The sequence below is a fragment of the Martes martes genome (assembly GCF_963455335.1).
Source record: "Martes martes genome assembly, chromosome: 10".
Classification (NCBI taxonomy): domain Eukaryota; kingdom Metazoa; phylum Chordata; class Mammalia; order Carnivora; family Mustelidae; genus Martes; species Martes martes.
Window position 1 is genome coordinate 13,676,031 of NC_137898.1, and position 12,988 is coordinate 13,689,018.

The 12,988-nt window shown below is 38.2% G+C and overlaps 1 protein-coding gene across 1 annotated transcript; it reads right to left on the reverse strand.

Annotated features, from left to right (window-relative positions):
• Positions 1-2,621: 2,621 nt before the first annotated feature.
• On the reverse strand, positions 2,622-12,988 carry LOC308350697 (uncharacterized protein; the record flags this gene model as incomplete). The annotated part of the gene is made up of 3 exons (XM_080816208.1): positions 2,622-3,587; positions 7,058-7,176; positions 12,058-12,988. 3 exons carry the CDS (start codon positions 12,986-12,988, stop codon positions 2,622-2,624), a joined length of 2,016 nt encoding a protein of 671 aa, XP_080672334.1.

Here is a 12,988-nt window from a genome sequence, read left to right on the forward strand (position 1 = left end):
ACATAACATAGATACCTCCTTATTTAAATACGAGATGGAGAAAAGCTACAAAACCAAAATATGAATAAGTTTTTTCCAAATAAGAATGTAAATATTCTTCGTGAGACCAATCGTCAGAAATGAAAGACAATCAGCAAATTGATATGTTCTCCTTACTTGTTAAATATATATTTCAAATTATTTCTCTGTCACAATAAACAGACTCTTTTCCTAAGAATTTCCTTTGAGATACAAAGAACCAAATACCCTTAGAGGATATTTTCTAATCTTAATAACAATATAGTGAAATGCTTACTCTCAAACATGATTAGTCATACATGTAAATGGCTGATGCTTTCTGGAGAAAAAAGATTATCCATAAAAAAATTTAGCAAGAGCTTTCAAAATGTTCAAAACATTTAATTCAACAATTACACTTCTAAGACTGATCCTAAAGAAACAATCAGAAAAATATGTACATAAAGATACAGGTCAATCTTAAAAATAATAGGATGCATAGATAAGGTAATATAATGGTTTGCAAGATAAACCAAATGAAAGAAAATACACCAAAATGTTGAAAGCAGTTGTCTTTGGATAGGAGATCATAGGTAAATTTTGCTTTTATTCCATAGACATTTCAGCTTATTTATGTATTTATTTACTTATTTATTTTAGACAAAGAGAGGGAGAAAGAGCATGAGCAGGAGGCACAGAAAGAGAGGGAGAGAAAGAATCTCAAGCAGACTCCCCACTGAACCTGGAGCCTAACACGGGGCTCAGTCTCACAACCCCGAGATCATGGCCTGAGCCTAAAATAAGAGTTGGACACTTAACCGACTGTGCCACTCAGGCGCCCCAGACATTTCAGAATTTTTCAACTTGTTTTTCTATAATCAACATGTTATTTTTGTGATTAAGTTCAAGGATAATTTAATTATAAAGTATTAAGTCACATTAAAAATTGTGTTCACTAAAAGTATTTAGTCTGTATTGAATGTAAACATTACATTATCAGGTGAAAATCAATATTCATATTTGTATTTGGCATATGATTACAGTTTGTTTTATGAATGATCATAATATACATGCATATAAAATCACTGAGAAGAAATATAGAAAAACATAAATTGTCCATTGGTTAAGACATTACTGATACAAGTTATTCCTTCACATCTGTCTGTATTTTCTAGTTGTTCCTAATGAATATGTGTGCTTTTATAATCTGGAAAACATATTCATAAAACACAGTCTAAATATATCTATTATATATCAAAATTGTCTGCTTTACATGAAACAGTAAGACAGTTCTACTTTGCACACAAACTATCATGTTTACCTGAAATGTCAGAGGAATTACACAGTCGCTATTACACCCTCAGCACAATAACCAAGATTTCATGTGGAGCAGTAACCTCCTCCCTTCATTATCCCCACCATTCCCCCCAGCACTGCAGCATGCTGAATTTAGCCTCAGTAAATTGGAGAGAGAGAATTTGGAAAAAAGAGATTTGCCTTCTTGATACTTAGTAGCTGAATGACTGTAGACAGTCATTTGATCCCTCTATGCCTAAGACTCCAAACGTTACAAATAGAGATACTAATTTTGAGGGTCAAAATAAATAGTGATAGGGCACGTGGGGGCTCAGTCGTTAAGTGTCTGACTCTTGATTTTGGCTCAGGTCATGATCTCAGGGTTGTAGGATTTAGCCCCACATGGGGCTCCATGGTGAGTACGGAGCCTTAAGAGTCTCCCTCTTTCCCTCTCCCTCTGCTTCTCCCTCCTGTTCATGCTCTCTCTCTCTAGAAATAAATAAATAAATAAATAAATAAATAAATAAATAAATAACAGTTATATAAAAGCGAGCATTCACTATAGGGTGACACGTTTATTTTTGTGCACATCGATTTTTGTTGTATCATATCTCTAAAGAATTTCTGAGGTGGCCTTCACCCAAGGAGTTATACAATGGAAAAAACTAGATCACAAATAGAAGTAAATAAATAGAATATAAAGAAAGACTACAAAGAGGTCAACCATTTGGTTTAAAAGACTTGCCAAGATTAAGTTTAAAGATTGGTTCTTGGACGAGGTGCCTGAGTGGCTCAGTGGGTTAAGCCTCTGCCTTCAGCTCAGGTCATGATCCCAGGGTCCTGGGATCGAGCCCCACACCGAGCTCTCTGCTCGGCAGAGAGCCTGCTTCCCCCCTCTCTCTGCCTGCTTCTCTGCTTACTTGTGATCTCTCTCTGTCAAATAAAGAAAATCTTTAAAAGAAAAAAAAAAAGATTGGTTCTGGGAAGCCCCAGTGGTCTTAGAACTAAAAAATAAAAGGAAGCATATGATTATTTAGACAAAATATAAAGCACTTGTATAATGATCCTCAAGTACATTTTTCAGTTAGGATTTTAAATCTGGATATTACCACATTTTGATTGCTAAAATAGGAATACAACTCCTTGCTTAGCAAAAAAAAAAAAAAGAAAGAAAGAAATTTTATTATAAGTTAAGGGAATGAACTAAATGATGATAATCCTCAAAAAGAAATTAGAACATAAACTGTATAACAGGTAGCACCTCTCTGTTATTTATTTCTAATCACTGTATTATCATAGGCAATTAGTCATTTCAAAAGAACAGAGATTCAAATTTCAATTTTATAAAAGATATTTCCCTTAATCACTTGCTGCATAGCATGGATCACATCCTTATTCCTTAGACTATAAATCAGTGGGTTCAACATTGGGCTCAAAAAAGCATAAAAGACTGCAAATATTTTGGACTCCTCTACTGACTTCTCAGATGGACTCCTTAAGTACATGCAGAAGAGGGTTCCATAAAATAGGGTGACTGTTGTCAAGTGGGAGCCACAAGTAGAAAAGGCCTTGCGCCTGCCTTCAGCAGAACGGATCCTCAAGATGGCTGCAATAATGAAAAGGTAGGATAGCACAATGATGAAGAGAGAGCTTGACAGAGTCAAACCGGCAACTACCAGCATCGCCATCTTCTTGACATAGGTGTCAGAGCAGGCCAGCAGTAGAAGAGGAGGATCTGCACAGTAGAAATGATTGATTTCAAGGGAGCCACAGAAGGACAAGTGAAAAGTCAGCAGGGTCTGGGAGAGTCCGTTAAGGTAACCACAAGTATAAGAGACTGTGACTAGACAGAGGCAGATGTTCTTAGACATTCTGGTACTGTAATGCAAAGGGCTACAGATGGCCACATAGCGATCCAATGCCATTGAAGCAAGGATGTAAAACTCAGTGATCACCAGGGCAATGAAGAGAAGACACTGGGTGAAGCATCCGGCATAGGAGATGGTTTTCTGGTCTGAGAGGAAATCGTGCAGCATATTGGGAGTGATATTGGAGGAATAGCAAATGTCTACAAAGGAGAGGTGGCTCAGGAAGAAATACATGGGCGTCTGGAGGTGGGAGTTGACGCTGATCAGCACAATCATACACAGATTCCCTGCCAGCGTGACTAAGTAGATCACCAGAAACACCGCAAACAGGATCTTCTCTAATACTGGGTCATCTGTGAGTCCCAAGAGAATGAATTCCGTCACGATAGTGTGGTTATGAGAAGACATTTTCTTATTCCTTGAAAACTGAGAGTGGCAGAGAAATGAGGATTCTGCATTTATTCCATCCATTTTATCATTTACTCATTGAAGAATTACTAGGAAATTTCTCTTCTCTTTTATGAAATTCTTCAGAATGTCTATATAAGTATTTTTGTCCTGTGTCTCTCTGTTACCTCCTTCTCTTTATCTCTCTATCTCTTGTTCTTGCTCTTGCTCTCACCTGTGTGTGCGTGTGTGTGTATAAAATCACATCTATACTTGCCTTCTTAGAGAACTCCATATGTGGTATTTTTTTTTTCAAATTTTATAAAAAGAAAAGTATAGGAATTAAAAGCAGGTATGAAAAGCAGGGGGTTATTTGTATCATTCAAATGGAAAGATAAAGGTAGTTAGATTTCCAGGGTCTCTGTAGATCGGATACCCTGTATTTCAGATACAAAGTAGAAGAAATAGGGGCACCTGGGTGGCTCAGTTGGTCAAGTGTCTGCCTTCAGCTCAGGTCATGATCTCAGGGTGCAGGTATGGAACCCCTCTTTGTGCTCCCTGCTGAATGCAGAGTCTGCTCCTCCCTCTCCCTCCCCGTGCTCCCCACCCCAGCTCATGCTTTCCCTCACACTACCTCTCTATCTCAAATAAATAAATAAAATCTAAAAAAACAACAAATAAACAAAATGAAAGAAATAATTATTACAGAATTTTCACCTGAAACCCATAGTAGTCTTTCTTAATTTTATTCAGAAGGCAATGAATCAGTAAATTTATCTCTTGACATATGACTAAGAAGGTACTGAATGAAGAATTATTCTCTGTGTTTTGTAAATCTACTCACTCATTTACGTGTACATATATGTGTACACTGAAAATATTTTTTTCTGTTGTAAGTCTGGGTTTATAGCCTTGAACAAATTCCCCATCCTCATGAATCATATGTTGTAGGAGAAGTAACAAATATCCACACATAGACAAAGCTATAGAATGTGATGCCAGAAGCAAACACTATGAAGAAAAATGAAGGTAGGATGCTTTCAGGTAAACATTCAGAGAAGACTCTTCCAAGAAAGTATCACTTAAACAGTAAATACAGTATCTAAGTATCTGGAGAAGAATGCGGAGATTTTTTTCCCCATTTTTTGAGCAACTAACACTTACATGAACATATTTGTTTTGAAAAGCACAGATGATGTTTAAATGTAGTCCTAGGTTTCAGCTGGAGCCGCTCTCTTGATGCTTTATGAAAATAAGTTATGACAGGAAAACAACGTGGCTCAAAAGCTGTGCCTAAAGCTATTTTTATTTAGTTTTCACATATACATCAGAAGGGCTTGCACATAATATTGACCTTTTAGAGATGCTATAAATCATTAACATATGAATAGAAAAATCAAGTACAGTTGAGAAAATTAATTTTGTCCACATTGGTAGGATATTCATCTTCATACAAAAGAACAAGTCTATTCTTAGTGAAAAAATATAGAAAATGACCTACCTGTAAAAGTTGACTTACCCTCATTTTGTAAAAACATGGTGAAAACATTTATAATGTATTTCTCAGGAACATTCTCTAGAGTATTTTAGAAAAAATTCTGAATGACTAATCAAAACAGTCTTTATTCATCAAGGGTACAACCTTGATTTGGTGCCTTGAGATCCTAGATTCTCCTTGGAGGCCAATATCTCCATCTATTATCTAGGTACATGCTTGGTACTGAATGCATGAGATCATAAGCACAGATAGTGTAATTAGCCATCACCTCTAATTACCATGGAAGAAGGAAAATGTGAATATATAAGTTTTTTATATTTTGCATAGTAAAGGCGAGAGAATTCTCATCAGAAAGCCTTCAGTGTTTCTCTGTATATACTGAAGTTAGGTTATCTAATGAAGAAAGGTGGTGTGAGAGATTTGAGGAGCAGAAAGAATGTACTAAGCAGAAGAACAATGTAGCCAATGAAAGGAAGCAGCATAGATCAGGGGTGAGGACCCTTTAAAGAGCTGACACCATTTTTTTATACTGGAACCAATCTGCCCCACTGTGATAATTTCATCAACATGCTAAAAATCGAAGATGAGAATGAAAGCCAGGATCATTCATAAAATGGCTCATTCATAAAACTGGTGATTTAAGAGGAGGGTTGAAAGTAGGATAAAGAATGTTTGAACATTGGCACTGCACTTGGTAGAGAATAAAAGAATCTAGAGATATTTTCTCTGGTCTGTATCTTCTAGGGCATGGATAGTTCCAGGTTAATACAATCCAAGGAATCAAAGTGTAGGCTGCCCCAGACAACACTCGATCTTAGCCAAAAGGCCGAGAAGCGATTGGGCTGCCCCAGACAAGAGAGCCATCTGATTTTGTTAGATCTCTAAATGGTGGTGTAAACCTTCAAAATGGACACTGCTAGTTATTTTACCAGCAAGGAAAACAAAAGAGTTTATTTGGGAATAAAAGAGAATTACAATCCAGGACAAACTGGTAAAATTTGGGGCAAATCCAAGGAACAAAGGAGAAGAGCACATCTTAAGGAGAAAAGAGGTACGTTGGGAAGGGTGTTAGAACTAAAAGTCCATTGGAGGAAAGTGGGAGTAGAGTGTGATGGCTTTTCATTGGTGGAGCTGTTGCTAGGGTGGGCATAAAAGGAGCTGCTGAAGAGGACAGTGTCTCTTCCTCAGCCTGTAGTAGTAGAGTAGTGTCCATGTGCTAGGTCAAGCCCATGGTGAAGTCCATCCCTTCTTGTTGGGTCTGCAACTGACTAGAGAATTGGGACATGAGAGCTCTACCTGTGGAAACCCCCCAACTCCATTTTAGATGAAGCAGTTCTGTTCAGAGATCAGTTGGGCAGCACCTTTGGCAGTGGCTGCCTTTTTTAAGTGTTCAGACGTAGAGGGGTCATGTCTGAAGAGTCTGACGGTTGCTGCCAAAGTGTTCCCATTTTTAAAGGAATTTAATTGGCTTCAGGTCTACAAAGACCTCCTCTGGTTCTGCTCCTTATCAGTTCTGGGGTGTCTGCTGATGCTGGTGCCGGTGATATCTCCTAGAGCCATTACATTCAGCTGCTTGTGCCATTGTCAGTAACAGGCTCCTGCTTGACATGAGAGACTCCATTTTGCTCTCTACAACATCATGCTCCAAAACTCCAATATTAATGTGTGTGGATCACAGGAATAAATATAAACACGAAATCTACAAGTCCTCTAGGGACAAAAATAAAAGAATGTCTTCATGACTTTGAGGTAACCAAAGTTTTCTTAGAAAAGACAGAAAAATCATTCATTGTGAAATAAATACATAAATTTTATGTCATCAGTTTCAAAACATGCACTTTTCAAAAATAATGTTAAGATAATGAAAAGGTGAGCCACAGAGTAGAAAAAAAGATATTCTTATGGAGTTATTCTGATAAAGACTTGTATTCAGAATAGATGAAGATCATCCAAAGCTCACTGATCAAAATGCAACAACAAAAGGTAACAGATGCTTCATAAAGGAAGATACATGAATGGTCAAAAACCACATGAAAGTAGTTTCAGTATCCGTAAGTGTCAAAGATGGGTAAACTATAACTACGACAGGTAACGCTTCACATCCGGCCTCCACAGCAAGAATTGAACCAACTGTAAAAAAAGGAAGCAACTGGAACTCTCATAATGTTAAAGGATTACAAGGTTCTTGTCTCATGGTTTCAAAGAATGAATCTTGGGGACACAAAAGGGTGAAGGGAAATGGAAGTTTATTAAGTGAAAGTGAGAGCAGAATGGAAAGAAAAAGCTCTCTAGAGTGAGAGAGGTCCCTGAATGGGCTGCCATGGAGGGTTTCCAGGGCAGGTCCTTTATTGAAAACAAGACCAGGGAGCTTGTGGTCTTGAGATTCTTGTGCCATCTTGGTTTGAGCAAGGACTATTGGCAACACCCTTAATGACTTACTTCTTTCAGGTCTGGTCATTTTCTGTGATTACACTGTGGTGTAATCCCTAACATCCAGGGCCATGTAGTCTGGTCCATTCCCTTATCTCTTATTCACTCTGGCTTAGTTCTTTTGCCCGCCAGGGTTTCAGAGCCTGGTCAGGGGCCCTCTCCCTCTCCCTGTCTATACCTTAACCTTTTTCTTACTCAATAATATACCACTTAATGGAATGTAAAATAATTTTTAACTATTTTAGAAAACTGATTATTTCTTATAAAATTTCTTAGAAAGTTATACCTTCTTACAAAACCATGACCCAGCAATTCCACTCTCAACTATGTACCCAAGACAAAAGAGAACACATGCCCTCAAAGAAGCTCAAATGTGTTGGCAAATGCATAGATTCATATGTCCATATAGTGGAACACTGCACAGAAATAAAAATGAACATACTACTCATACATGTAAATGAATCTCAGAAATATTTTAGATGGGGGGCTGGGGGGTGCGGGATCAACTTCCAGGATGGTAGAGTAAAGTCTCCTCCATAAAAGAAAAAAGAACACTGGCAAAAGGTATCTAAGTCAACTTTTTCAGAATTCTGGGAATTAACCAAAGGCTTGCAGCAATCCCAGGAAAATGGCAGGGAATCCTGCTAAGAAGGGTGAGGCTTGTGGCATTTCTACTTGCTCTATTCCCACACACTTTCCCCAGTTATATAGGAGCCTTGAAAACTGGAATTAGGACTACCTGGCCGTACACGTTAGTCAGACTGCATTGGGCTTTACATTTAAAATTTCTACATTTTAAATTGTGCCTTCCTCAGAGTCCAGCAGATCAAATTATTTACTGTTAATTCTGGGGTACAATGTTATAAGAGCTCTTTTATACTGGAATTATATGCGATAGATTAACATGCAGAGCAAAAATTTAAGCACTGAGAGCTAAGGTTTTCCTCAAACTCATTCTTTAGTAGAGATTTTTTAAACAGTTATATCAAGCATGGAACCCAGAAAGCTATCTGGCTTATCTATTAGCTCTTCTCTTGTCTTCGTTTCTATTGTCACTGAAGCCTGGGAGGAAAAGCGGTGTGAGGTATGAAAAAGAGAGAAGGAAGAGAAGTGGTTAAATGAAGAATTCTCAGTTAGTGAATAGGGGTTGTCAAGGCAACCACTTTTGGACTTTCTCTATACAATACGGGCCCAAAGAGTTTTTACCCAGCCTGCTGGGACCATTTACTTTTTGAAATCCCATCATCACAAATAGCATATTCTTAGAGAATCAAGTACACTGAATGATCAGTACAGTAAAGGATGATGTTTATATGTTTATATACAATCTGACAAAAGCAGAAAAGGGAAAGCACATAAAACCCTCAAATCTAAAAACTATAGAAAAACCAAAGGAGCAAAAGCTGCATTTTACAAGTTTTGCCCTAAAGGTCCTGTGTCTGTAATGCTTTGTGGCCTGATTTTTTTTTTCCTGATCCTGTACCCCATAAGGAGAGCCTGGCTGCTAGTCTAATCCAAACATTCATGTGTAACTATCACAAACATACTAAGAAGCTTCTGACTTCTGGGATTTGTTGTTAAATATATTAGAGTAAGTAGTAGTCAGCAGGCTAAGTAAGCCAGAATGTAGTAGCTTTAATACTCTTAGTTGAGGGGACCCTGATCATTTCATTATGTGAAAAGTAAGCTCAAATCAATCATTTTCAATATAATAATATTACTCATCATTGCAACCGAGTGTACTTTTAACAACACTGCACATACTTGTATTTTTCTACAAGCAGACTTCTATGTGCTGTGATAGGCACGGTAGAAAATAGGCAGGAATTCACAAGTTGCATCACATGGGAGAACATCTAACCCATCTACTATTAAAATTAACACTAGTTTTAACATTTCTGTTGAGGTGTAAGCAGCATAAAGTGCCATTTCCCAAACTAGGAGTCCGTAAATGAGCAGTAAGTAGGCAAGGAATTTAATTATACTGAGTAAATATACAGTGGACTGCACTAGCTATTATAAAGCAAGATTTCTTCTGGTAGTTCATAATTCCACCCTTACTGCCAACGTACACACACATACACAAATACATACATACCCAACTTGCATGCACATGACGAATATCTGAGCCATTTCAGGCAATGCTGTTCTTTCTAAAGAGATACAGCCTTGCCTGTAATGCAATTGTCCTGAAAGTAGGTAAAACTGAGGCCACCATGTGAAAAGTCTGTGCAAGACAATGAGTGAATTCCTAGTAGGAGCGAGGAAACAACAGACAGAAAGACAGAAGGAGAGAGAGAAAAAACACAGAAACCTCATGGCACTGAGACCTCTAGGCCTGGGTGAGTTTGAATTAGCTTTGTGTTCCTCCATTGAAAAAGTCCTGAATACTCTATTGATGTACTAAAATCACATTTACTTTACATAATATGAAAGATATATGATGCTGAAATAATCATGCTTATTAAAATGTTTAAATTCAAAGAAGACAAGACAATTTGTTTCAAAAAGAATGAAACGATATCCAATACTTCATCCTACCAGCTACCAGGGAACTTCTCTAACGCTGACTTTCTAAAATCGTGGTTCTAGACGACTTTTAGTTCCAGATGCCAGAAGACATTTTGTCTTCCATCACCCTGTGTCTTCAGTTGGAATGATCTCTTTCTTAATTTTTTAAACTTTTCCTGATGGCCTGCTTATAAAGGCATGGAGATGTGTAGGTTGATATAAAGAGCTTTTGCTTCTTAAGGACCTCTTAGTCTATGTGTCTTTTTTAAAGATTTATTAATTTATTTGAGAGTGAGAGTGAACAAGAACAGGGACAAAGGGAGAGACAGAGAGAGAGAGAGAGAGAGAGAGAGAGAGAGAATCTTTAAGCAGACTCCCCAATAAGCGTGGAGCCTGATATGGGGTTAAATCTCACGGTCCTGAGATCACAACTTGAGCTAAAACCAGGAGTCAGCCACTTAACCTACTGAGCCACCCGGGTGCCCCTAGTCTCTATATATTACACTGTATTTTTACAATTTGTTTCTCTAACCAAGAGCTTGATTAGAGCTGCAATATCTACAGGATCACAAGAATGGGCAAGGTAAGTGTCTACCTTGGGAGGGATGACGAAGGGTCAGGGCAATCGTAAAGGAGGTAAAATTTGTCCTGTGTCTTGAACTATGAAGACCTCTCCAGAAAAAGAATGATGAGATAGAAAATGTGTTTTTGTTATGCAATGCCTGAAATAAAGAATAAAGGAAGATAAAAGGATAAGATTTGGATTCAGTTTCTTAACAAAAACTCTATGCTATAATGAAAGCAAAAATTATTTTTTCATCTTGTTTAAGTGCCTACTTTTCTATTATGATCACTAGTCTTTCCACGGCAAATTGATACAACAGGGTCACACTTAGTATACTTTACCCAGTTCCAAACAGTTTGAAACACTTCCTGCTAACATGTCAGTCATCACTATAAAGAAAATCTAGTCCTACTGTGGAGATACCCCCAAGGAAGAAAACACCAGTCAAACCAACTGAAAGCTTTAAATATATCCCAATGAAATTCCTGCCAGTGTTAAAACAGATATGTATGATTATTTGCTAAGGCACTAGGCAAAGTCTATCTATTGTGCTCTAGCTCTTTAAGCTTAAACTGCTTACAACATGACACTTTACCTACAGGATTTATAAGGAATACATCCTTTCTAAGTTCAGAAACCTCTGGTATACAGATCCTTGGTGTTCTTGTTCTATGATCCCTGCTTATATTTCCCTTATCACTTGTTCCCTCAGGGATCCAGATTACTTGTCCAGGTTAGAAATGCTTGACATGGTGGGGGGCATCTACGTGGTGCTGTCAATTAAGTGTCCCACTCTTGGTTTCAACTCAGGTCATGATCTTAGGGTCATGAAATTAAGCCCCATGTTGGCTCTATGTTCAGCATTGAGTCTGCTTGAGATTTTCTCTTCTTCTCCCTCTGCCCCTCCTGCTCATGCTCTCTCTCCCTCTTTCTCTCTCTCTCTCTCTCTAAAAATAAATAAATAAATCTTAAAAAAAAGAAAGAAAGAAAGAAAAATGCTTAACTTCAGCACCTCTGACAGGATTAAGTTCTGATTTTTTTTTCCTGGTTCGCTGAGGATAAGAAGCAGTCTCTAAGCCTATTTGGGTCCTCTGGACAAGTTCTGGGTCAGTCTACTCCTTATTGCCTGTCCTCTAGCAGTTTTCGTACACCACCATTCAATCATGGAGCCATCAAATGGGGGAAGATGGAGTCATCCCTCCTGTATTCAGTCTTTCTCTATCTCATCCACTTTTTATACCATGTCTTGAGCCTATGAACAGGGAGTTGAGATGCAATCTTTGATTATTTCCAAGCATATATGTTCTGTGGAATTAGTGGGATTTATACAGAGTCACCACATTCCCTGGGATGCCAACATGCTTGGTCCATCTCCACTATCAAAAACAACAATAACAAAACTGATGATGCAGTGAAATAGAGCCAGTGTGAATGGAGGTGGGTTTGGTTATTTCTATGTTTCCCCCAGAGTCCTAAAATCCCATTCTTTTCCTAATTCTAAACACAGAAGTAAAAAGAGTTTGTTTTAAAAATTTTACCTAAGGAAGTTTTGACCTCCTTGTTTCTCAGACTATAGATGAGAGGATTTAACATGGGGATAATCACTGTATAAAACACGGATACCACTTTGTCTTGGTCCATTGCATAGCTGGTGCTGGGGCGCAGATACATGAACAGAATTGTGCCAAAGAAGATAGTGACCACCATCAGGTGTGAAGCGCAGGTGGAGAAGGCTTTGTGCCTTCCTTCAGCAGAACGGATCCTCAAGATGGCAACAAGAATGTACAGATAAGAAATGAGAATAATCAGGAGGCAGCTCAGTTCATTAAAACTGGCAAAAGCAAAAATGACTACTTCATTAACATGTGTATCGGAACAAGAGAGTTTCAGGAGGGGCGGAGTGTCACAGAAAAAGTGGTTGATGACATTTGAGTGGCAGAAAGACAACTGAAAGGTGAAGCCAGTGTGAATGGCAGCATTCAGAAAGCCTGCAAGATATGTGACCAACACCAGAAGGACATTAAGATGAGGGGACATAGTAACGGTGTAAAGAAGAGGCTTGCAGACGGCCACATAGCGGTCATAGGCCATCACAGCCAACAGGAAGCCCTCAATGCCAGCAAAGGAACCAAAAAAGAAGAATTGAGTGGCACATCCGTTAAATGAAATGACTGGGTTCTCCACCCAGAAATTCACTAGCATATTAGGGGTAATGACAGAAGAATAACAGAAGTCAACAAGGGACAAGTTACTGAGGAAAAAGTACATTGGAGTGTGGAGGCGTGTGTCAATCTTGATTAATAGGATCATGCCAAGATTTCCAAACACGGTGATCATATAGATGACTAGAAACACCATAAAAAGAAGGCACTGTAGTTCTGGATGATCCCCAAATCCCACAAGAATAAATTCAGTCACTGTTGTGTGGTTGTTCAT